Source organism: Aulostomus chinensis, chromosome 3 (assembly GCF_037954235.1).
Source record: "Aulostomus chinensis isolate RoL2024-O1b breed Wild chromosome 3, RoL_Achi_v1.0, whole genome shotgun sequence".
Classification (NCBI taxonomy): domain Eukaryota; kingdom Metazoa; phylum Chordata; class Actinopteri; order Syngnathiformes; family Aulostomidae; genus Aulostomus; species Aulostomus chinensis.
In genome coordinates this window covers 16,830,994-16,857,884 of record NC_141322.1, presented here as the reverse complement: position 1 = coordinate 16,857,884, position 26,891 = coordinate 16,830,994, and the positions used below count along the sequence as shown (strand labels likewise).

Here is a 26,891-nt window from a genome sequence, read left to right as displayed (position 1 = left end):
CGCAAATGCCCCCGCCATCATCTCCACCTTTTCCCTATCTGTCACTGCTATCCCCCCCCCCCTGCTGTCATCACTGGGGAGTCCCACTCCCTCCTATCCCCTCCCATTTTCCTAATCATTCCCCACACCTCTCCCACTGGGGTTGTCCTCCCTATGCTACTACTAAACTGTCTCCAACTATCCCTCTTAGCCTGCCTAACCACCCTCCTCACCACTGCTTGTGCCCTCTTATAACTCACTAGACTATTTATGTTATGACTCCTCTTCAACTGCCTAAATGCCCTATTCCTTGCCCTCACTGCCTGACTACACTCCTCTGTCCACCACGGAACCATCTTCCTGCCTCCCCTCCCTCTACTCCTCGGTATACTTTCAGTTGCGCCTACAATTATTGCTGATGTCAGCCTATCATTTACCTCATCTACACTCCCCTCCATATCTAACTCAGCCACCTTCTCCTCCACCACTTCCTGAAACACCCCCCAATCAGCTTTTCCGAACACCCACCTCTCCACCCCCTCACCTGACACTACTTGCACCTTCTCACCCACTGCACACACCACGGGATAATGATCACTCCCTACAGTTGACCCATTCAGCACCTCCCATCTGCTTACCCCTGCCAAGCCGCTTGACACCAGTGTTAGATCTAAAGCTGAGTCCTTCCCTGTCCTGACATCTATCCTTGTCCCCCTACCATCATTCACACATACTAGTGCCCTAACCTCCATTAATTCCTCTACCGTCCTCCCATTACCATCTGTATGCCCTCCCCCCCACACTACACTATGAGCATTAAAATCTGCACACCACACAACCCTCTGCCACCCCTCCCTCTGGACACTAACTAATTTTTCTACCTCTAACCTGACGACTGTTTACTTCTTCTTGTTTGAGAAGAACACTGAAAACCAACGATCGCATGCTTTACCGCCACCTACTGCTGGAGTGGTGGCCTGCTCTAATTTACCCCACATATTCTATCCATCCATTTTCTGTACCGCTTAGCCGTGAAGGCTTGTGTGAGAGGCGGGGTCCACCCTGGACGGGTCACCAGTCCGTCACAGGGCCATCTGGAGCAATTAGGGGTTCAGTATCTTGCTCAAGGACACTTCGACATGGTCACTGGGGGAAGTGAGGATCGAACCAGCGACCCTTTGATTGCTAGACGGTCACTCTACCTCTGAGCCGTGCTGCCCCAACCCCAGATATTAGATTACATTAAATTAAATTTAAATATGAACAAAAATGTGAAATTGTTGCAATGATGAGCTCAGCACAGTCAAAATTCTATTTTCTAATTTATTTTCTATCCTGTTATTTCAGTAGCAAACCTGATCTCAAATTGGATTTTTTTTTTTTTTACTTGAAATTCAAAAGGCATTTAGAGCGCGACACTTTATGACTTCAATTCTGTAGCAAGAACGTCAAAGCTTTCTTTTCAGCCTCAGAGGAAGGAAGGGGAGGATCTTCACTCCATCATCCACGTCTACTTGATGTGGCGCTTAACTGCTGGCGCCCCCTGCAGCGTGACTGCTGTCATTACAGCACAGGGCTACCGTTATCAAGTCTGGCGTTTATTAGAAAAGATAAGGCAAAAACATTTTCGGTGACTCTGCTCATACCTTCTACTTCATATTAAACTTTTTTATTCTTCTTTTATCTGTACCCTCCGTTTCTCAGGAGAAGTTACCATTAGGGGATGTATTTATTTGACAGATGTTGTCACAGGATGAAATGTCTCTTTTTTCCTACCAGCTTGCCCTGGCATGTGATAATTCATCTCCATATCGCCATCATTTGTCACACTGATGACTGGCCGGGACCAACGAGACGCACGGCTCTGGACTGCATTTTGCTGCTTCTTCTATTTCACACCAATATTGCAGTAGAGGTTGTCGTTTTATAACATCTGTGCGATGTGACACCAGAGAACAGAGCTGGACCAGATAAAACACACTGAGGTCATATACAGTACATGTACTACATACTGAGGTCATATACAGTACATGTACTAGACACTGAGGTCATATACAGTACATGTACTACATACTGAGGTCATATACAGTACATGTACTACATACTGAGGTAATATACAGTACATGTACTACATACTGAGGTAATATACAGCACATGTACGAGATACTGAGGTAATATACAGTACATGTACTACATGCTGAGGTAATATACAGTACATGTACTAGCTACTGAGGTAATATACATTACATGTACTACATGCTGAAGTAATATACAGTACATGTACTACATGCTGAGGTAATATACAGTACATGTACTAGATACTGAGGTAATATACAGTACATGTACTACATGCTGAGGTAATATACAGTTCATGTACTACATGCTGAGGTAATATACACTACATGTACTACATGTTGAGGTAATATACAGTACATGTACTAGATACTGAGGTAATATACAGTACATGTACTACATGCTGAGGTAATATACAGTTCATGTACTACATGCTGAGGTAATATACACTACATGTACTACATGCTGAGGTAATATACAGTACCTGTACTAGATGCTGAGGTAATATACAGTACATGTACTACATGCTGAGGTAATATACAGTTCATGTACTACATGCTGAGGTAATATACACTACATGTACTACATGCTGAGGTAATATACAGTACCTGTACTACATGCTGAGGTAATATACAGTACATGTACTAGATACTGAGGTAATATGCTGTATATGTAGTACATACTGAGGTAATAGGCCGTAGATGTACTTGATAGTGAATTGAAGTACAGAAGTAGTACTGCATACTTAGACAATGTACAGTAGGTGTACTTGATACTGAGGTAAGTTATAGTAGATGCACTTGAAAGTGAGTTAATGCACAGTAGATGTACTAGGTACTGAGGTAACATACAGTTCACATACTAGGTAATGAGGTAATATACAGTAGACATACTAGGTACTGAGGTAACATACAGTTCACATACTAGGTAATGAGCTAATATGGAGTAGACATACTAGGTACTGAGGTAACATACTGTTCACATACTAGGTAATGAGGTAATATACAGTAGACATACTATGTACTGAGCTAATATGGAGTAGACATACTAGGTACTGAGGTAATATACAGTAGATGTACCAGGTACTGAGCTAATATGGAGTAGATGTACTAGGTACTGGCTGCATGGTGGTACAGTGGTCTGCAGTGGCCTCACAGCAAGAAGGTTCCGGGTTCGAGTCCCGGCTCGGGCGCGGGATCTTTCTGTGTGAGTCTGCATGTTCTCCCTGTGCTTGCGTGGGTTCTCTCTGGTACTCTGGCTTCCTCCCACCGTCCAAAGACTAGGCTGATTGATTCTCAAAATTCTGATTGATTCTCTAAATTGACCGTAGATATGAATGTGACTGTGAATGGCTGTTCGTCTCTGTATGTTGGTCCTGTGATGGACTGGCGACCTGTCCAGGGTGAACCCCGCCCGCCTCTCACCCGTAGCTGCTGGGATAGGCTCCAGCCCCCCCGCAACCCTTACTAGTAAGGAATAAGCGGAAGATGACAATGGATGGTACTAGGTACTGAGCTGATATACAGTAGCTGTACCAGGTGCTGTGCTAATGTATAGTAATTGTACTTGGTATTGAGGTAATATACAGTAGATGTACCAGGTACGGAGCTAATGTGGAGTAGACGTACTAGTTACTGAGCTAATATACAGAAGCTGTACAGGAATGTACAGTAATTGTACTAGGTACTGAAGTAATACACAGTAGATATACTAAGCACTGAGGTAATATACAGTAGATGCACTAGTTACTGAGCTAATTTGCAGTAAATGTACTTGGTACTGAGCTAATATGCAGTAGATGTACTCAGTACTAGGATAATATACTGTGGATGGACAAGGTACAGAGCTAATACACTAATACACAGTAGATTTAGTTTATAGTGAGTCAATATAGAGTAGCTGTACTTGGTACTGAGGTAAAATGCAGTAGATGCACTAGGTATGGAAGTAATATACAGTTCACGTACCAAGCACTGAGCTAATACACAGTAGATGTACCCACTACTGAGATAATATGCAGTAGATGTCCTCGTCACTGGGGTAATATACAGTAGGTGGACTAAGTACTGAGCTAATACAGTTGTACAGTTGTACTTGATAGTGAGCCAATATGCAGTAGATGTACAAGGTACTGAAGTACTATTCAGTAGATTTACTAGTAACTGAGCTAATATGCAGTAGATGTACAAGGTACTGAAGTACTATTCAGTAGATTTACTAGTTATTGAGCTAATATGCAGTAGATATACTCTGTGCTGAGGTAATAAACAGCAGATGTACTAAATATTGAGCTAATATGCAGTAGTTGTATTTGGTACTGAAGTAATATACAGAAGATGTACTAGGTACTGAGCTGATATAAAGTAGACGTACTAGTTACTGAGCTAATATGCAGTAGATATACTCTGTACTGAGGTAATAAACAGCAGATGTACTAAATATTGAGCTAATATGCAGTAGTTGTATTTGGTACTGAGGTAATAAACAGCAGATGTACTAAATATTGAGCTAATGTGCAGTAGTTGTATTTGGTACTGAGGTAATATACAGAAGATGTACTAGGTACTGAGCTGATATAAAGTAGACTTACTAGTTACTGAGCTAATATGCAGTAGTTGTACTAGGTCCTGATGTAATACACAGTAGATGTTCTAGGTGCGAGGCAGCTCGGTGGTGCAGTGGTCAGTACTGGTGCCTCACAGCAAGAAGGTTCCAGGTTCCAGTCCCGGCTCCATCACAGGATCTTTCTGTGTGGAGTCTGCATGTTCTCCCTGTTCCTGTGTGGGTTCTCTCTGGTACTCCGGCTTCCTCCCACAGTCCAAAGACATCAAGAGAGGACGAGGCTGATTGATACTCTAAATTGACCGTAGGTGTGACTGTGAGTGTGAATGGTTGTCTGTCTCTATGTGTTGGCCCTGTGATGGACTGGTGACCTGTCCAGGGTGAACCCTGCCTCTCACCTGGAGGCTGCTGGGATAGACTCCAGCCCTTAATAGGAATAAGCGGAAGAAAAATGGATGGATGTTCTAGGTACTGTGGTAATATGCAGTAGTTTTACTAGGTACTTAGTTAAAATGCAGTAGATGAACTAGGTATGGAGGTAGTGTACAGTGCACGTACTCGGCCCTGAGCTGGTATACCGTAGATGTACTTGGTACAGAGGTAATATAAAGTAGATGTAGTAGGTAGTGAATCATGAGTCCCAGCCTGTGGACAAGTTTAAGTTCTTACGATAAAACATCTAAATGAACAAGTCAACAGTCAACCCACAACGTCCTTTACAAATTCTTTTATTTCAGCATAATAGTAAGAAGCCTCTCCTCTGATTTTCATACGGTTGAAATTAATTGGATCACAAGGGTACATATTAATTAGCCCATTTTACAATAATTATTGTAACATTTTTAGGAGGTTACTCGTATGCACTCATTTTCCTACACAAAAATAATCAATATCAAGATCCTATTTTAACTGAGGACCGTAACTCTGCATGCAAGACTAATAAAGAAAACAACTAATCTGTGATAGCTACTGTTATGCTGTTGCTTCATCTAATACCATTATCAATATAATTTACTACAAATAGCAGGGACTTTGTAGAAGAAGAAAAAAAAAAACATTTTCTTGTGGTTCTACTGAACATACTGGGCTGTAAAACTGTACTGATCCAAATTGTTCTGTCCACTTTCGTGTTTTTGAGGAGAAAATAGGCTTTGTCTAAAACCTAGTACAGTCTGAAGGAAAAAAAAACCCATCCATCTCTTTTTTTCATCTTTTTTTCCTTTCACTCCAGTGTTTACAATTTCATCAGAATAAAAAAAAAAAAAGGTCATTGAAATAATCATCAAAATGTGATGAGAAATTCTCAGACAAATAAAACATCTGATCAAAAAACAAAACAAAGCTCAATCTTTATAAACAGATAATCAGAGACTCCAGGGTTCTATTGCATTCAAACAAAGAGATTGATGGTACTAAAAAAATCATAAATGACAAAAAGGTAGAAACTACTGATGTCACTAGGTACTGAATTGCCCTTTAGCCATTTTTTGTAAGCATGTGCTCGTGCCAGCTGACTTCTAGTAGTGTTTCCAATTAATGACTTCCTCCAACAGAATCCCTGGGAGCCATGAGAGGAAGCTTCCCGTTAACACTGGTAAAATAACTCAGTAATTACTACCCACTTGTACTGAACATAAAGATATGTTCATCCTACAAAGCTAATTATTAATAACAATAATACACCCTGGGATTTCCTACTTCAACTTCAGTCTGTGGACGTTCAAATCAAAAGATCTTTTGAGGCTAATCCCCAACCATCGATGGTTTTAGTCGTTACGTCCTCGACTCCGCCATGATTTCATTTTTTGGAGTCGTCACCTGCTCGCAGTAAAGGATCAAGTTTGAGAAATGATTGAAGAGGAAGCCAGGAGGCCGTATCTCAGTCCAGAGACTTTCCCACAGTACGATCTACGTAGGTCAAAAGAAAAAGGTTCATTACAATATCGTTTAGTATCACAATGATTATTTGTGTATCCGCACTTAGTTAAGGCTAAAAACCCCAATGACATGACAGACATCCATTATACACACCAACCACGTAATAACTGGATGACAAGGCAATATAGTTAGTGTGTAGCAGAGTCAAGCAAGTGTTGATTCTGCTGTGACGGCCTCCCACGGGCCCAAGCACTGCAGCGGGGAACTATTCAACACGAGGAGTGTCTCACTCCTGGGAGGGTCCTTGGGGATCCGACGTGGTGTCACACTCCTCTCAGTAACAATGACCCAAGATTCGTGATCAAGACGAAGCCTGTTTAACAACATTCTTTAACCGTGACAGCCTTTTTTTTGTCCTTTTTTTGGGGGGGGGGGGGGGGGGAGATGATAAAAAAAAGCTGTCTTGTCTCTGTAAATACATCTGATCCACCATGATAAACAGCTGAGAAAAAGGCAAAAGAAAAATAAGAAACGCACTAAAAAGGTCACAAGATTTGTATACGCCCACCCCCCACCCCACCCCCACCCCACCCCACCCCGAATGAGAAATCTGTACAAACATATCAGGGCTATTTTAGACCTATAGACAGAGCCAGGGAGGCTTGCTAGGGCGGCTGTCCTGCGCCAGTTCCTGAGTGATCAGCATGTCACATGACATGGACGCAACACCCAAGTGACACCCCCGTAACACGAGCGCGTCAGAGCTGGTCGATGGCAAGCTGCCCCGCTGATCCTCCGCGTCTGGGGAAGTCCTGGTTTACAGTTATGTAAACAAACATGTCATAATTTTTTTTTTTTTTAAATTAACACACAAAGTTTCTCAGGATTCCTGCAGTGGCAGCAGAGAAGATTTGACCTAGATTTTCACTTTTGGCCCATTTTGTGGAGGGAAAAAAACAAAACAAAAACAAACAAAAAAAAAACACTCAAGTCGCATGGTAAAATAAGAACATTGTCAGTTATTTACAGAGTAATCATTAAAACTGTACCTCCTATGCTGCTAAAGACAAAGAACTCCTTTTGTTCATGTGATATTGAGACCAGAGATGATCGAGGTCACAGCATGAGCCTCATCACGCCAGGCACCGGCAGACGTTTCCTTGCTTTACTCGACAGGAAGTTCAGTTTGACCCAAGTGTGTCTGAGACAAAATGGGCCAAAATAAGGGAATTGAAAATTAGCTCAAATGTTTTTCTTCACCACTGCATTCCATTTTGTAGTCAAAGATGTCAAAATAACCCCCTTACCTTCCCCAGTACCACCAAATGCAGATATATTTGAACAACGATATAAAGGTTTTGTTTTTGTTTTTTTTCTGCAAAAATCAAAACAGATTAAGTACAAAACAGGACCACTGTTCATCACAGAAAAGACTTGTCTTTTAAAAAAATGTGTGGGAAAGGGAAACAATTAAAGTCGGCAAAACAAAAAAACACAAATGTCCCGCTGTCATTAGTAATCCCAGGACTGGAGCTGCTAGATCAGTCTGTGCTAGAGCGTGACGCACCTCAGCACAGAGCTGAGAGGAAACCCTGTGGCGTGTCCCGTCTCTGGCGGCGTTGTGGATGCAGGTAAGGGGGAATGTCAGACTGCCAGCCGACCGGGAGGCGGATGCATGGGACTCCAGGTTGGGGGTGCGGGTGGGGGTTCTTGGGGATATGGGCGTGGTTCGCAGCAAGGCTGGTTCTCTACTTTCGCTACGCTGCGACCCTGACACAACCGCCGATGCCGCAACAGTCGGTCTGTCCGTGAAAAGTTCTTAAGGGGGGAAAAAAACAAAACAGATTGGACATTTGGTCAAGAGCATAAGAACTGATCTCGCTGCAAACAGTCAATGTAACTAGAACACCACCAACATCAACTACGGTCACTTCGAGTCACACATACCTGCTGGCAGCGTTCACACTGGTAAGGCTTCTCCCCACTATGGACACGCTTGTGTCTCTCAAGGTGGTAACGCTGGATAAACCTCATATCACACATGTCACAAGCAAATGGCTTCTCTCCTAAAAAAGCACACAAATACAGTCAATGCATCAATTTTGGCTGTTTGTATATCACTTATTAACTGTGTGAAACAAATTTGCTACTCTTTCATAAAAGACTAGATTTCCAACACAGTTGGAAGTACCTGCCCAGGTAGCTAGCAGTAACTATTTCCAGTGGTAGTTGTCAACATCAGATACTCTAAAGGCCCCGTCATCAACTCATTATGTGTAGATCAGAGTGGAATTGCTCTTTCTCATGGCCCAGATCTACGCAACATAGCGGCCCCCAAAAACTGGGGTGTATTTCTTTTGAGGCTGGTTCAACATCCCATCAAATGACTTGACAATCCAAACTCGAGTTTGTGACCCTGCTGCGCCAGAGCCTTTCTCATGATGAGGGTACGGTAGAAGAACGCATACCCGTATGAGTGAGGCTGTGTCTCTCCAGGTGGTTACGCTGAATAAACCTCATGTCACACATGGAACAAGCATACGGCTTCACCCCTACACACACAGAGCAATATATTAGGCCCTACCCAGCACAAGTGCAAGATACAACTTTCAAGCTGGAGCTAGAACTCAGACTTACATACTGACAAATATGTAAATGTAAATTTCCCTTCCCAGAAAATAATGCTGAAATGTTCAGTCATGCAGCTGAGTCAGAGTTTTGTCACATGATATGGAGCTAAACAGGACTAGCATCAGACCAAAAACACCACGATCAGTCAAATGTACGGTGCCACTTCATCACTACGTGTTTGTCTGACTTAACCTGATGGGTACCACCCTGAACGCACCCTCTACTGCACTGACTCTACATCTATGCTACAAAGTCTGACTGGAAATTGTCTTCCCTTTAAGCATGGACCCACCGTCATTACAATTTTTTTTAAAAATATCATTTGGGGTTACAAGCAACATTTCATTACTCAAAATATTGTAAAACAAATGTGCAACATTAGATTTATTATCATCTGCGAGCTGTACATGAATAAAAACAACCATGTAAAACCAGAGTTTGGTGTTAGGAAACTTGTGTTACGTCAGTCAAAAATGTTCCTCTCACACTGATGCCATCATGCACTAGCTGGTTTGAATTTGACTTTAAGTGATTCTAAGCAAACTTTGGAAATGACGCCCCCCCCCCCCCCCCCCCCAAAAAAAGCCCTTTGAGTTAGACACGTTTGGAGGGAATAACCTGGGCAATGTTAGAGGCAATGTTACAAATGGCTGTCATAGCAGAGGACAAACTAGCCATCTTGGCTTTCATCTGCCAGAGAAAAACGCAGAAAGACTGAGAAATTACTTTCGATTGAGCAAGTTGACACCGTCTTTCATGCCAGCTGGCATCAGCATGCTATCTGGATTCTGAGGCAAATTTGGGACTATCCAGGAGGACATGGACACAGCCGCGAAGACTGACTACAGCTCAGAAAGTGCCTTCAAGTGTTAATGGTACACAGTCGGAACTGCTCAAATACAAACTCCCGTTGACTCGTCAATGGAGCACACAAGAGGTTCTGATGACTGCCAACAATTCTGTAGCGAAATCTTCAGTTTAAGCAAAATCGCTTTATTTTGTTTTACCAAATGGCTAAGAGATGTACGCAAACAAGTAAGCGAGTGTTTTCTAAATATCACACGTAGTACCTAACCTGAACTCTACCTTCTACTCCGAGTGGTTTTTGTTTGGTAATTAAACACAAGTAGCACAATGGTGAGTAAATGGTGTGAAGTATGAGAAGGGCTGGTACCAGCACAGACCCGTACCCGTATGAGTGAGGCTGTGTCTTGCCAGGTGGTAGCGCTGAACAAACCTCATGTCACATATGGTACAAGCAAAAGGTTTCACACCTAAATGCAAAGCATCAATACATTATTTTCAGGGGTTTTGTCTCACAATCCATCAATCATACTTTTAACATTGTTTTAAAAATTGATGGGTTGTTAACCACTTTTAACTTTGTGATGTTTTTTTTTGGAAATAATGCAGTAGTTGTGTTCTCGTTTCTCCTCCCAATCCAATAAAGAGTATATCAAACTGAGTCAACCAATTTTCAGATCCACAACATAACACATACCATGAGCTGATGATGTCACAGTCCAGTATTTTACAATTAAATACTCGGTTGAATTTTTTCAAACATCATGTAGGGTAAGCTTGACCAGGATAGATGTAGTAGCAACTTTTAGAATAAAATAAAGCCTCCATGATTAACCCTGCATCTAACATCATGTAGGTACAGTAGGTGGCATGGGTTAGGTGGGCGGACGCATACCCATATGAGTGAGGCTGTGTCTCGCCAGGTGGTAGCGCTGAAAAAACCTCTTGTCACACATGGTGCAAGCATAAGGTTTCACACCTAAATGCAAAGTAGCAATATTACATTACTTAATCGCAATGTCCATACAATCCTAAACTATTGGTTATTAACCACAAAACTGCCAATTCATGCAAAAACTTGTGTTTCAATTATATTTATATTTTTGTGTTGCAGGTACCAAAAGTTAAAAGGATGAGAATGACGTGCAGTTAAGCTGCCCAACTAATGAGACCGACTTAAATCTATGGTGGCGTGTCCCCTCAACACTAACATTTCTAGCGACCAAATCAATCAAGACCAAAGGTTTGGGACTAACCTGAATTTCTACTCAACCGTGTACGTTCGTGCATTTCCCTAAAGTCAACATTTTTTTCAGTGACATAAGAACAACAATTTGTTATTACTTTAAGTGATGCACTTAGTCCGGGTTTGTCTACTGACACATTCATGTGAAAAGTTTTTGAAAACAATGGATGTATTTTTCGTATGAAAGTATGTTGCAGTGATGACAGATATTTGTAGTTCGCATCACCGCAGGTTCCCTCGACCGAAAGACAATGGAAGTTTGTGATTTGATCATTGCAGAAAAGTAGCTCTGTGGCAACAAACAGCTTTTTGAGATTTACAGGTTTTGTTTCGCAGGATAATCTGTGGTCATCACAACTAACTAGACACTTCTTCTGTGTTCGACAAGACTGTTAATGTCCTTGACAACCTCGGTTGTCTTGCATAACCACTTCTTACCAACAGCCATGTTTAAGACTAATAAAATACTTGGAACTTGTGAATGAGGTATTTACTGACATTTTATCCAGCTGAACAAAATTTTAAAGCTTGTGTTAACCACAGACCTTTTTTTCCTTTCTTTTTTTTACAACATTTAACTGAAAAGGCTTTCAAAAAACTCATTGACTTCAAGATGAGGGAACCAGATGCTGAACTTCTTTCTGGGTTTTAGGACTCATGCCTTCGCCACTCTATAAGGCCAATCACAAGAGCTGGAGAGGAGAGGCCATTCTTTTCTGCAAAAGTATCTTTAAGAACGACAGATTCAAATACTCTGTTAACAGAGTTTTTGAATTTCGGAGTAAAGCCATGTGCTGGCTAGTTATGGAGCCCTTGACAGGGAAATTTCAGTCAAGGCTAATCATTACAAGCTAACTGTAATTGTTATGGTAATCTTTCGTAATTAAATAAACAGTAACTGATATTGCCATCGCTAATGGCAACAGCTAATTGGAGACTTTTATGCTACCTCTCTTAGCACAATAAAGGCTATGCAAAGATGACCTACAACATGTGAGAAGGGCTAACCCATACCCGTATGAGTGAGGCTGTGTCTCGCCAGGTGGTAACGCTGAACAAACCTCATGTCACACATGGTACAAGCAAAAGGTTTCACACCTAAACGCAGAGCATTAAGGTATTACTTTCAGACGTTTTATTTTTCTGTGTGTTCACAATCCATCAATAAGCAACATAGTTCTAACATCTATTCAAAATTGATGGGTTGTTAACCACTTTTGTCAATTTATTTGGAATTTCTTTTAAAGACATGAATGCTTGTTTCTTTTAATCTCCAAATCAAATGAGGAATACATAAATATGTATAACCAATTCTGACATCCACAACTAAACACATCACATGAGCTGATGATGCTGCGGTCCTGCAGTTCCTTGAATATAATATTGCATGTACACACATTCTTGATCAGAAACTACCTTACTTGTAACTTTTGACCTTGTATCTGGTACAGTATAAGTACAATCTGGTTTCAGTGACATGGGTTAGGTGGGCGGACGCATACCCATATGAGTGAGGCTGTGTCTTGCCAGGTGGTAGCGCTGAAAAAACCTCTTGTCACACATGGTGCAAGCATAAGGTTTCACACCTAAATGCAAAGTAGCAATATTATAATACTTTGCCTCACTTTGCAGTTGTGTTTAGTAAAAAAGAAAGGCTAAGCTATTGGTTATTAACCACACATTTTCCAATTCATGCATTAACAAAACCATGTTTCATTTCTTTGTGATGCATTTCTCGATTGTGATACGGTTTTTATGGAAAGCCTAAAGCTGAATGAATGTAAAAACACATAAGCAACAGAATTAATTTTAAAACACAAACGAAAAGTTCTGCTGGGGAGGAATGATCTTCCAAACACCATCAATGATGTTTGGAAGAGACAATCAAACCATCCATAACACTGACATTGCTGACCTAGCAAAACACAGATATTCTTGTACTTAATTGTTACTCAGCTAAGCTAGTTTTTGTCACATAAAGAAACCTCAACTAAACCAATGTTAGCATCTCACATGGCTACGTAGATTACCAATAACCCCAAATTTCTCTGCTTCTAGGTCCTGTAATGGCATTTTCAAAACAATGACATGCGTATTCTTCCTATGTGAGCAAGTGAAGGTAATCTGCTTACATTCCTTTTACATTAAACTGTTGACCATATTTGTTGAAAAGAAAAGGCTTTGACTCAAAAGTATTTCCAGCATTCTTTCACAAATATGCTGAGGAAAAGTATAGGAGAACGACCTGAAGCAAACCTGTGAATAATATCTAACCCCTGACCACCAGCACGCCCACTAACCCAGATGGCACCTGTGCCCGCTGCAAACTTAGGGAAAGCTTAGGAAAGCTCCGTTCTGTAGTTTCCAAGAAACATCAACAAAAAAGGTGATGGAGGACTCCTTACTGAAACTGGTATTTCCCTTTAACATAACAGATATATGCCTGAAGTAAACTGCCAAACTCAAATGTGTTCACTGGTGTCTAACACTGAATGTACTGGGCATGGTGTACGGACCCATACCAGTATGAGTGAGGCTGTGTCTCGCCAGGTGGTAACGCTGAAAAAACTTCATGTCACACATGGTGCAAGCATAAGGTTTCACACCTAAATGCAGAGTATCAAGAGAATTATTTTTGTGCCACTACCACAAAGAAAAAAAGAAAAATTTGTACCACTGCATACCAATCTAGGCTAAATTAATATCTGTGGTTAATAACCAATGTCATACCCTAACATTAAGTTCAAGGTCACAATTTTATAAGAAGCTTGTTTCAAAATTCTCTGAGGGGCTTTAAAATCCACCAAAACAACACATGAACTGATGATGTCATCAACAGTCTATTAAACTTATTACAGATCTCATCCATCAGAAAAGTGCATGACTACAGATATTTAACACTAAATTAAACAAAAAGATTTTGCAGCATCCTAGTCTTGTGACTGGGTTAAGATTGGCAGACGCATACCCATATGAGTGAGGCTGTGTCTCGCCAGGTGGTAGCGCTGAAAAAACCTCTTGTCACACATGGTGCAAGCGTACGGCTTCACCCCTATGCACACAAAGTACCAACTTTAGCATTAAAAAAAACTCAACTGCCAAAAATGATCGACGTTAAACTTTACTAATTGCTTAGTAAAGTTTGGTTGCACTCATCAGCGCTTTTGTTTAAAGTGGAAATTCCAACAGGCTTCATAGGACCTCTACAATTCCAATTGAAGATGACAATAAATAACATAATTGAGGCTAAACTATAATCACTAAATCTACAGCCAATGTTCGAATTGGGAAAATTGAAGGATATTGACAAAACTGCCCGAATTGAGAGCTAAAGTAACAAATCTCCAAACCTGAAAAAGTACCAAAATGACCAAACAATCAAGACAGAATTGAGGTCCTTAATGGACGCCTTCCAACTAGCTTTCAAGTGTCTGACACGGTGCCAATAGAAGTTCATGTTTGCATACAGATATTAGCAAAATATTTGACATGATAATGTGATTTTTCACCACGCTGATTGCAGAGGCTAGACAATTTTAGGCAGTTGGTAAACAACTATTCACAATATGTTCAAACTTGACATTGGTTTACATTTCATGACTTAACTTGAAAACCAACATTTTATATATATATATATATATGATAAACAGACTGAAAATCTATTTACATATACAAAGCTTGAAAACCTAATACCTGATCTTATCAAGTAATGCAAAATATATAAACTGCTCACAGAAATAAAAGATTTAGCAAATAAAAGTTGTATTCTTATACAAAACTTTCTATTTAATACGACATGATGATGAAACAACACTAACAGCACAAGGATTAGAATTCAGTTTCCTTGCTAATACTTTGAATGTGAAATGACACAATAATAGAGCTGTGTGGACTTTCAGTTCAGTCGCTGTATCACTTCCAGATCAAGCATCCATGTACCATTCCTATCAGCTACGACCCCACTAAAACTGGTGCCCTCCGGGCCACATTAATGGCAACACTTAACACGTAAAATACCACTTGGTCATTATTTTAAAGTTACCAGGTGTTTGATTTGCTTTCTTGTACAAATGTTTTGGGAGAAAGAGAAATATTACTTTTTTCTAATTCACGATGTTTACTAGTTTTTTAATGTGTCAAAACACAAATGTCCCAAACTTGGTTTTATTCACATAACTACTGACATTGCTAAATATTGGCTTGACCAGACCAGATGGAAGATACTGGCATCGCTACATCAATCTCATGTCTCGCGCGTGAGATTTGATGTATGTTGGGCTGACTGAGTGCTGCTTGATTTCAAGTAGGATTTCCTATCTCTAATATAAGATATCTGTTTGGGAACCCTGCTTGTATTATGCTTCTGTTTTGCAGTCATCGAAGAGAGAGGGAGAATAACAGTTAATGAAACTACAAACCAAGCCTGAAAGTTTTGCTTCAGATTATGTCATTTCATACACAAAGTAGAGGGGAAAGGATCTTGACAAAAGCACTTATGAAGCTTGAGATAGATGCTACATGAAACATGATTTTATCTGCATCGTGAGAGAAAACAACACAAACTCGAGTTTGAAGCAGCCACGTAAAACATGAATGCGGGGCGCATGCACGGCCAAAGGAAAAGAGATAGCTGCTCAAAGTTCAAATAGTGAGGACATACCTGTATGAGTGAGACTGTGTCTTTCCAGTTGGTAACGTTGTATAAACCTCATGTCACACATGGTACAAGCATATGGCTTCACCCCTAAACAGAATACACGAATATTAGATGTATTTCAACACACTGTTGAACTTTGGCAGTTGATGGATGCATGCTTCAATCACAAGAAGCTGTTAGAGACATTACACACAAGAGACTGCAGACATCAGGACTTTAGGTGCGTCACTAACTACAGGGGAACGATGCTTCCTAGGGACGTCAATGTTAACTGACCAACTGTTAATTTAATGTTACGAACATTGACTGGTTAATGATCAGTTAAAAATTTGCAGCATGGTAAAGGAAAAGCAGACTATGCAAATTGATTCATGGGGAAGTGAGCAACCAGCCACCTGGTTAAGTTGGAGTCGTACGCTTGACGCCATGTCAATGCCATGATGTTGCTCCAAGGAGAAAACTAGTGACAATCTCGCCTAGCAGGATAATAATGCTGCAGATTGATGAAGCTAATCAGGTGTGCTAGCAGGATGCTATCAATGCACTCCCGGGAGACACCAGTACCAGTGTAGCATGGTTCTCCCCCTGGATTAAAAGACCGAACGCAGGAATAACCTGACTACATGTTGCTCAATCTTCATGGAAACCAGAAAATGAGCAACTGGTCTGAAAAATGCAACCTGCTGGTGATTTAGAAACAGGCATTCTTCCTGCTAACAACATATTTTGGACTCGCTTTAGTCATATTCAGTCAATATGCACCCCATATTACTCAGGCAGCCCAATCAAAAGTCAGATAAAACATTGAGATATCAAACCCATTTTTGTTGATATTTTGGACCATTGATGCCTGCATTTAGGTTCTTTTTGTGTAATGTGCCTCACAGTTCTCAACAGTGCACATGCAACAGTAGCATTACAATGTTTTCACATGAAAAGGTTCACTTTTTCAGTGGACAGTTTTCCAACAAAGCCTAAAAATGTATTAAACATATGGGTTTGTTTGTTTTTTTTTATTTAGAAGGGAAGTGTACCATCAGTGGCTAATTATGGTATTGTAAAGGGAATCACATTAAAAGTCATGTGTAGATTGTTTAAAGTAAAGGTTTTATAATGAAAAGGGAACAATTAATTCAAGCATACCAGTATGAGTGAGGCTGTGTCTTGCCAAATGGTAACGCTGGAAGAACCTCATGTCACACATGGAGCAAGCGTATGGCTTCACCCCTAAATGCATACAGTACCAAACTTTAGAAAAATGTTTGAGAACTATGAACAGAAAATGTCATTTTACATACGCTAATCTGATTTATGTCATTTCAACTGTTTTGTATCTGAAGGCTAACCAACATCTACACATACAATACATAAAATGAGTGACGACGGGCCTAAAGACAACAAACAGACAATTGAATTACACCAGAAAGCAAATTTAAAAAGATGACTAGTGTTTAGTGTTACTTTCAGGTGATCACACGTCAATTTACTCTTTAAAGTACTCTCACAAGTACACCGTGCAGATCGACGGGGGCAAAATCTCTCCTATCCTTGGTGTAGCAAAGTTAGAGGAATAAAGTAAAACATGTACCCGTATGTGTGAGTGTGTGTCTCGCCAGGTGGTATCTCTGGAAAAATCTCATGTCACACATGGAGCAAGCATATGGCTTCACCCCTGCACACACAGAGCAAAATGTTTTACAAAAGCAACACAATGAACTGAACAGGACACACTCACTTAATATGTATCCAGACATCCCAAACGTAGTGACTCAAGAATTGCGTCCCGTGAAATGCATCACACTAGTTTTCTACTCAATCAATGTGACCGATGGCCCCATTTAAAACTTTGCAAAATGCCCAAAAAAAGTCCTCAGAGTCAAGTCTAAGAAATAAATCGGCAGAGGTAACCCAGAAAAGGCAGGCTAAAATAGTAGCTTAAATGTTAAAACAGAGCTTTAATGGTCATACTAGAGTAACCCCTAAAATTTTAACATTTTAAAAGCCAGACAGACTCAAGCCATTCTACAAACCCCGAGGATTTCAACTTTACTAAAACGGGTATTTGGGCTCCAATGTAGTAAATAAGGGCAAACCCATACCCGTATGAGTGAGACTGTGTCTTGCCAAGTGGTAGCGTTGGAAAAATCTCATGTCACACATGGAGCAAGCGTATGGCTTCACCCCTACACACATGAAAAGTATGTAAATATTAGCTAGAAACAGAAACAAATGAATCTCAACATAAAAACCATCAACTCATTCCTTACAATATGTCATATTTCGCTTTTACACACAATTCCAATGTCTCATTCACAATTAAAAAGAGTGCCTATGAAAAATTAGGAATAATAAAAGGAGTAATTACGCAGAACAAAGTAGAGCATTCAGCAGGGGGGAGGTGAATTTGTGTACATATATGTACAAGTATTAACATTAACAGCTTCATAGCATTCTATTTGCCATCCTACCACATGTCTGGACACATCTTTGTCAAAATCAAATATCAGAATCCCGTGGTCAATTTCACGAAGCTAAAACCTCCTTTTAAGAATATTAATAGTACGGCTACCAGTTGAAAACTGAAGGCACATCTACTTAAAAAAACAAAACAAAACAAAAAAAACCCCACTACTTCATGAGCTTGGGTAAGCAGACGCATACCAGTATGAGTGAGGCTGTGTCTTGCCAGATGGTAACGTTGGAAGAACCTCATGTCACACATGGAGCAAGCGTACGGCTTCACCCCTACATACACAAAGTATCAGATATTAGCTATGATGTTCCTTTACTTTCAAAGGATAACACCAGTTACAGTCATTTAATCACTGGCAGCGGGCAGACGGTTCACATTCTACTTGAGTCTTCATGCGAGGATGTTTTAATTTCTGATTTTCTCAAGTGTCCTCTGTTATTGGGAGCATTGTGAAATAAAAACAGCGACTACATATAAACCAAGCTTGTTTTAAACAAGACATACAAGGCAGCAGCAAGACAGCAGAGAAACGTTGGAGACAGGGATCACACCCACCAGCTGAGGCTGACACATATACCCACTTCACCACTGTGTACTGGGGCGAATGCCAGCATTTTTTTTTTAGCGCTGTGGCGAGCATGTCTATTTCTTACTGTACTAATAATAATAATGGGGAAAAAAAATATGTGATGCTGATTCAGTCATTCACAGTGTTATTTGCCTCAGAATATAAAAGCTTCCGATCCGGTGTCTGCCATAAAGTCAAAAGAGAAGCATCTGTAAAAGCAGCTCTGCAATTTCTTAAATCAAATAGCCAGACAATTACATATTAATTATGCAGCCATTAATCTGCATGTAGAGGAGGAGTGGACATCAAAGGACTATTCCCAATATACCGTGGCCAATGGGAATCAGCTACTTCCATATGTCAGCCAGGACATTAACACAAACTGCATAATATTTACTTGAACTAATTTGTCAATCCTATTTAAGTTACGAGTCAATCTCCTGAGCACAAACTACTTCCTGCAATGATATTATGTTGCGGCGAGGGTGCAGGCAGGATAGTACACAAGAGTAAGTTCAGTCAAAGGCATTTACTCAAACCTTCAGTTACTCTGAGGGGTATCATCTTATCTGCCGTGTTACTGGATTGAAAAAGGTCTCTATCAAAATCCGTACTTTGTTGACACAGTGACATTTCTCGTCTTAGAATGTATTATACTGTACGTGTATTTCTGTTTTAATGGCAGTTCAGTGTTGCTGCTGGAGTTCAGCCGACAACATCGTAACACGTCTGCGAGCCAGTAAAGATTAAGAAATGTTAACAGTAAGCTTGGGTGAGAAAACAATAGTGAAATATATACCAGTGAGACATTTCATCAATAGCTACAAGAAAAAGGTTTCACTTGCATGCATTACATTCAAGCCGTCATGAAAGCACATAAATGAGCCAATATTGCTGTTTTACATTGCATCATGGGTAAATCCTTTGGTTTTAAAAACACTTGCAATGCTGTCTACACTCACACATGCCCGAGTCACATTTACAGCTGACAGACACAACAGGAACACTGTGGGGTGAGAAAACCAGTGCAGACAGTAGGGCCGTTGTTGCCAAAAACTACAGGTCAGCTTGAACCTGGAGCAGGAACACTCACATTGTTTGCTAGAAGGAGCCACTAATGAGCAAAGTTGTTCCATTACAAGTAAATTCAACCCTTTTCTCCTGACCTCTTGTGCATTCGAAATAAACTTGAAGGCGATGCCTAACATTTATGTTTTGACACATTCTGGTCAACTTCTGAAGAACCTTGTGTTGGCACATGCATATTGGCTTGTATTTATGTTCTCCAGCCTCCCGTTCAATTTCTTTCTTTCTTTGTTAAATGCTGATCCCAGTGTGACTACCTGATCCCTTTCTTAATGTGAACTGGGTACGGTAAATGGGCGCATACCCGTATGAGTGAGTCTGTGTCTCTCCAGGTGGTAACGCTGGAAAAACCTCATGTCACACATGGAACAAGCGAACGGCTTCACTCCTACACACACAGAGCATAAAATTATTAGCTATTCACTCTCTTGAATGTTTGTTTTACAAATGTACGATTTGGAAAACAGAATAGATGCAGTTTGGTAACAAATAGCAACTGCTCACTTTAGCAATTGGGGTATCAGAAAAATGAACACATAACTATGCTTTGACTGTTGTGAAACTGGAGGCAGACGGTAATACTCAGAAAACTATTAGGTTAAAAGTTGACTTACCCACAGTACCTACTTCTTAAACAATGAAAAAAGAGAATTTTGTGTAAAAAGGTGCAATGCAAAAATGGACACAATGGAAATGTTTTGCAATAAAAAAAAAAAAACATAACTTCCATTTTATAATGAACATAGTCCTTTGATGTCCATGCAGTTATTTTCACCGGTAAAACTAATAATTACACACATAATGATGGAAGGAAAATCTTGGGACGTTTAGTGCAGCCTGTCCATTGAGGCTTTCACATACATACACTGGGCCCCAAAAATCTGAGTCCACTTTCAAGTCCACTATCAAGAATTCTTGCTGCTAACAGACCCTATCATCAAGATACAACTTAAAACTCATTTACAGCTGAATACCTTAGTGCTGATATCATTCATACATGATATAAAAAGAGCTGTGAGAACCAACTGTACTCCACAGTCTTCATCAGTTAAAAATGGGGATGCATGATAATATTCGCACGTCATTGATACTGGCAGATACTGCACTTACGGGTGTTCCCAAATGTTTTTGACATGCACTTTTCAGTATTTAAATATCACATAAACTTGTTTTTACATACAAAATGATCCAATCTGGTAATATCGGTCATCAGTTAAATCAGCTGTAAAAACATTTGTTCATCGGATATCGGCAAAAAAATCCAATATCGTGCATCCCTAGTTAAGACCTCAGTGCACGCTTGCATAGCGCGTACAAAGCCTGCGTCCACTACTAACTGGTACTACATGCATGGGAAGCATCTTTTAAGGCCTTAACAGACTTTTGATCGCTGGCACAAATGCAAATTAAAAAAAAAGAACCTTCTATTTCACTCTTCAGAACAACTTAAAAGCACAAAACCTCAATAGCATGAGGGAAATGAGGGCAGGGGCCATCAATGCTAACAAATCACAGCTGAATGCAGTTAAATTTGCAACAAGAGAGTCACCAGAGCTCATCCTTAATAAAAGTTCCGGAGATCATTTAGAGAAAAAAAGAAAAGTGATGTCATCTCTATAACATCCGGATATACTTGACGCACAGACTTCCTTGTGAAATCACAAATCCAGAAAATGCTTCAAATTGGCTTTGTGGAAATTGCAATGAATGTCGATAAGCATCAAAATACAGGAAGCATGAGTTTTTAATAGTGGACTTGGGACTACTGGACCACACTGTATTACATTGTCTTAGGTGAAATTTTCTTGATGCTGGGGGACAAATACTGACGTTCACATATTTTAGAGGCGTGGCTTTGTTGGAAATTACTGTCCACAGACAAAAGAACCCTAAGCATCTTCCATTGATTCCAGTGTCAGACTACAGAAGTAGTCAGATATATATATAATATGGGTACGGTTAAAGGACGCATACCCGTGTGAATGAGGCTGTGTCTCTCCAGGTGGTAACGCTGAATAAACCTCATGTCACATACGGCACAAGCATACGGCTTCTCCCCTAAACCGAAGAGCACCAGTTTTAGTTCAAGCCCCTACAGATACCACCAAAGCTGTGAGGCAAAAGCTATTACCAGACAAGGGTTGTTGTTGTTTTTTTAAAGAAGGCCAATGCAAAACCTTACAGTTGCTGCACACTCCTAAATTCAGTCCAGTTTAAGCTTTCACAGCTTCTTTCTACAAATGATTTACTGTAATCAAGCATTAAAAAGCTGTTTTGGCTAGACCGTGAAGTCAGGTTGCTCCGATCATGACCCATACCTGTATGAATGAGGATGTGTCTCTTCAGGTGGTAGCCGCTCCTAAATGCTCCGTAACAGTGATCACAAATAAAGTTTTTCTGCACTTTGGATGAAGGACCATTCTCATCTCCACCTGTGCCCTGAGGAAGACAGTTAAGGGTATTAGCTCAACACTGGTTCTAAAGCCCCCACTGTAGGTTAAGATGCAGACATATGTTACCTCTCAAACAATGAGTCAGTCTGCCACACCTGGCAAGACACAAATTGCTCTGATTCTAATAGAAGTAAAAAAATTCCCCTTATTATTAACATAGGTTCTGTGCCCTGGAGTTTGCAAAAATATCTTTATACTTTCTAAGATCAAATGATTTTCACAGTTAATGACCAAAACATAATATTTTGTGTTGTATAATTTGTAATTCATTGAAAAACCTCACAATCCCTCCAATGGCCTACTGCCCTCATGTTACTGCTCCCCGTCATGCACACAACTGCAGTTATTGTGCTCGGCTTCGCCCTGCTCCCCTCCCCCTCTTTCCTCTCTAGAGATTCTCCACCCCCTCCACATCTTCCCAGAGCTCCTCCCCCCACCCCCACACAAACAAAATGTGCAGACATGCGAGCCCCAAGTGAGGCACACTTCAATAAAGTTCAATGCTTTTACAAAAAAAAACAAAAAACAAGTGCAGCTCACTCTATTTTCTGCTGCAAGGGTAAAGGAACAGAAAGAGTGAGAAGAGATAATTCTCTATTTTGTGATCACAGCTACTGACCTTCCCTCCCCTTCCCTCTTGATCTCTCATTTTACAGGGCGTTACTGCTTTCCTGTTCTTTTTTTTCTGCTGCATGTCCTCGTTGGCCCTCATCTCCTTCTCATCGAGCAGGCGTGGAGCTTGGAATTCACCTTCCTTCCGGATGAGCTATAAAAAGAGAACGAAAAAAGTTTTGTTTTGTATGTTGTTGTTTTTTTAAGGAAATTATTTGTGACTTTTTTTACATTTGAAAATAAAATATGAAGTAAATAATCACACCAAAATGTCATTTGAACGGAAGTAAATACTGTTTTACATCTTCACCTTACAAATTGTTCAGAGTAATGGTAACAACATAATTTCCACATCATATTTCATGAGTGTAGCCTAACCAGGGGTGGACAGCTCATTCCAGATGGGAGGATCATATGGCTCTGGGGAGCACGGTCAGGTCCCTCTCTCTGTGGCGGTCCATGACCAAGTGGTGCCATCATTTTTTTGGGTGGAGCAGCCATGGTACTGGCCTGCATCAGGGCCATACTGGAGAGGACAGCTTCGCAGCCTAGCAGACCCGCCTGGGAAGTTTGAAAGTTCAGATTTACAGACAATAGTTAATACAGGAATTTGAAATTATTTGTATCTAAAACAACGGCAATTATCAAGCTAGTGATCAACGACAACATCCTGAGTGACACAAGACTGCAAATAAAGTGAATTGAAATCATTTTGGTGTTCTTAAAACAAACCCATTTCATATGGTCGCGGACTGAGCTGCTGGGCAGATGTGACATTGCTGTAGTAACGGTGTATGTGAGCGCGGGGACAGGGGTGGGGACAAGGTCATCCAGAGATCCGTCAGTCAGGATGGTCGGGCTGGTGGGAAGCCACACCCACCTCACTCATCTAGCATTAAAACTGAAGAAGAGGAGGATGTGGATGAAAACAGACAAACATGACATGACAAAAGCATCACTGGCTGCCTTTACTGCTACATATTTCATTAACTTCCATTAAAGTTGGTAGTTGTTTTTTTTCAGTTAAAACATCAAAATCAACTGACTTCTGGAAAAGTCTGGTATGAAAAACAAAACCCACTACATATAGTTTTACCAAACTAGCTACACAGGCAGAGAAAATGAAAATCACAATAACTATAGGGCCTCAAGGAAACATTTACATTATCACACGTGTACAAAAAATAGTTAACGCTCTAGTTTAACTGGAGATTTTCACAGTTAATGGCGGGGAAGGTCAACTTCAACCTGCATTTATAAAGAGCACTCAGGGAGAAATCTAAATAGATATGCTGTCAGAATTATTTGCGGTTGTACAAAGTCGGTTTCAAACGGTGTATTAGACTTGCTGTGATATTCCACTTTCAAGATATACTTAAGTTATCATGACTGTTCTCAAACTGGTATTTTAAAATACAACTGGCTCTGTGAAAACATCTATTTTCCTGCTTGACCCATATTTCAAAATGAGATGCCCCCCCCCCCAATCTAAATAAGGGAAAAAAATTGGTTTAAAGTTCCAATCATAACAGTGCTGAACGAAAAAAAAAACTCTTCCATTTTTCATACACTAACCCAATACTTAGGGAACACAGTAACTGTTGTTAGTGAGACAGTCGAGCAAGAAATCTTAGCATTGCAACCCCTTTGTGTCTGTGTCTTACATAGGAAGCTCTCCCGACTGCTAGCACTAATCAGTACTTATAGAAATTGGGAGTGTTTTTCAATATGTATGGACTTTTAAATTTTATTTAAGCTCACAGACAGGGCTTACATATAAACTCAACGAATGGAAGCCATGTGGATTTAGAAATATAGAACCTTTGCCATTAAACAATGTTCTTAAGCCAGGTCTACATGTACAATACCAGGCAGTCAAGGTATCTAAATTACAATATGGTGGTTCCTTTTAAATCAACACAGACATAAACATAGGCGACATTTGTACAATTTAACAACTGTTTTGTCAGACTGAAACAATAGGAAAGTGAGAATGAGAAGGGACTGGACAGAAAAATGAACATAAGTGAGATTTAATGACAGACCACATCTCGGAGTCTGGTTTGTTCTGACAAGCATGCACGAATCAGTAACGGTTGAATGCAACAAGCTACCGCTTAATAAATAAATAGTGAATTTTACTAATGTGAAATAAAATGTAAAAATAAACAGCTACCGGGCAGCGAGACTAGCACAACTTACATGAAATATCTAATTATGTGGCTATCACAGTGAGTTTGAGCTAACGTTAACAAGTATCGATGAGGCCGATAATGGAGTGAAAGAGCCTTTGCTCAATTTTGAGAGGCACTGTCGGGGAACCGTGGTAGCTTTTTAATCAAGTTATTTAAGAGAGTTTCGTTTCCTTAATTCATGTCCCTCAATGAATGATTAAGTATTACTTTGGTATACCATCACTAAATGTAACGGTAGCTAGATGGAGACAGAGATTTACTACTACGCTACAGTGCTTTAGCCATTAGCATTGGTTAGCTAAGTTAGCAAATTAACATTGCTAGGAAAACACACAGCTAACGCTAACACTGGCTAACTCAAACAACTACATTTAAACTTAGATCGTTTGTTAGATACCAGTAGAAGAAAAATAACTATTAGTAAAAGATTTTTGTGGAAAATAAATGTGTTATTTATCCTCGTTAGCAGGGCTGGCCTTCACACTCCGTCCCAACCGAAGGTTGGTTTTGCTGATGTTGAACAAGCTGGCTAACATCAGTAGCCAGCAGCTAACTGTTCGCTGGCGCCCTCACCCACTACCATGTTACAAATTAAACATTTTTAATCCACTTGGTTATTAATGTACAGCAGAAGATCGACAAACCTATCAGCCGCGGAGACTGTAAAAATGAAAGGCTCGAGCATGGTAATCCTGTAAGACACTAGCGCGAACGGTTCAAGACTTGATCGAGCGATAAAGACATTCGTGATGGCCGTCGTTGAGAGAGTGCCTCCCCCTCCCAGTCATCAAGCTAGCATTTGTTACAAGCTAACGATGGCTAACATTGACGATGAAACATTATGTAAATCCATTTTAGCGTCAGCCTCTGCGCGGATTTCTGAAACCAAACAATACACATCCGAACGTACAAATAAAATTCAGTAAGCACACAAAGAAAAGGAGAATATATTAATATACCTTGTAGCTTCCCTCGCCCGACGTTTTCGAGACGGGTCTAGTTTACAAACACAGGAAACGCCACAGGATGTAACCCACTCCCCCACACAGCAGCAAAGCCTCCTCAAGCGAAGAGAAAAGGGTCATCTTCTCCAACCGGCTCCCCGTCCTCTGAGAGCGTTGATAACGGCGCGAACAATATGTTTTAATCCAGTTTTACATGTTCGAGGAGACCTTTGGCATCACACCGAGGAGCGCTATAATGGTGGAGCTGGTCTCTCTCCGTTAGCCGACAGTGACTGAAGAGGCGCAGATGAAAAGGAAAGGAGGGATGAGCACGTTTACGGTGCCGCTGGTGGATCCATCTCTGCCCCCTCCGCCCTGCTGAGTCCAACTTTTCTGGTCTTCACGAAAAGGCTAATGAGCGTGTTACCGCTCCAGCGATATTCTAATGCTATTTTTGAGAAGAAGCTCCAGTTTAAAGCGCAATGACGTAATCCTCGGTATTTTTTTTTTTTTTTTGGTTTTTGCATCTTTTACAGAAAACGACACACTTCCAACCAATTTGCCTCAGATCGGTTTGAAAAACGGGAGGGAACAATATCCGTATGAGATTACGTCCTATAATATACTGTACATTAGTAGTGATATTGTTTTATCGTTGTTATTTACTTTTTTCTTAAAAAAATGTTTCCTTCTCTTTCTTAAGAAAAGAAAAAGAACTTATATTTTTCAC

At 40.4% G+C, this 26,891-nt stretch overlaps 1 protein-coding gene across 22 annotated transcripts; it reads right to left on the bottom strand.

Annotated features, from left to right (window-relative positions):
- Positions 1–5,332: 5,332 nt before the first annotated feature.
- znf740a (zinc finger protein 740a) lies at positions 5,333–26,632 on the bottom strand. Of its 22 annotated transcripts, none has more exons than XM_086199060.1 (21): positions 26,177–26,628; positions 23,755–23,923; positions 23,401–23,583; positions 23,030–23,176; positions 22,276–22,396; positions 21,932–22,015; positions 20,262–20,345; positions 18,492–18,575; positions 17,930–18,013; positions 17,419–17,502; positions 16,974–17,057; positions 15,834–15,917; positions 14,142–14,225; positions 13,696–13,779; positions 12,676–12,759; positions 12,188–12,271; positions 10,823–10,906; positions 10,314–10,397; positions 8,961–9,044; positions 8,440–8,558; positions 5,333–8,310 (listed from the first exon to the last, which is right to left on the bottom strand). In XM_086199060.1, the coding sequence occupies exons 2-21, from the start codon at positions 23,797–23,799 to the stop codon at positions 8,137–8,139; spliced, it is 1,965 nt and encodes a 654-aa protein (XP_086055186.1). In that variant the 5' UTR covers positions 23,800–23,923; positions 26,177–26,628; the 3' UTR covers positions 5,333–8,136. The 22 variants fall into 22 exon arrangements, with proteins under 22 accessions (XP_086055186.1, XP_086055187.1, XP_086055188.1 ...); XM_086199061.1 differs by lacking the exon at positions 26,177–26,628 and adding an exon at positions 25,862–26,137; XM_086199062.1 differs by lacking the exon at positions 23,755–23,923 and having other exon boundaries at positions 26,177–26,632.
- Positions 26,633–26,891: the final 259 nt, after the last annotated feature.

Bases quoted from the DNA above. Each gene is read 5' to 3' on its own strand.
- znf740a (XM_086199060.1), bottom strand. From the start codon at position 23,799: ATGTCACATCTGCCCAGCAGCTCAGTCCGCGACCATATGAAATGG. The intron at 23,177-23,400 runs GTTAGGCTACAC...CTCTTTTTATAG, and splicing joins GAATGAGCTGTCCACCCCTG to CTCATCCGGAAGGAAGGTGA. The intron at 13,780-14,141 runs GTATGCGTCTGC...CTCTGCATTTAG, and splicing joins ACACAGCCTCACTCATATGG to GTGTGAAACCTTATGCTTGC.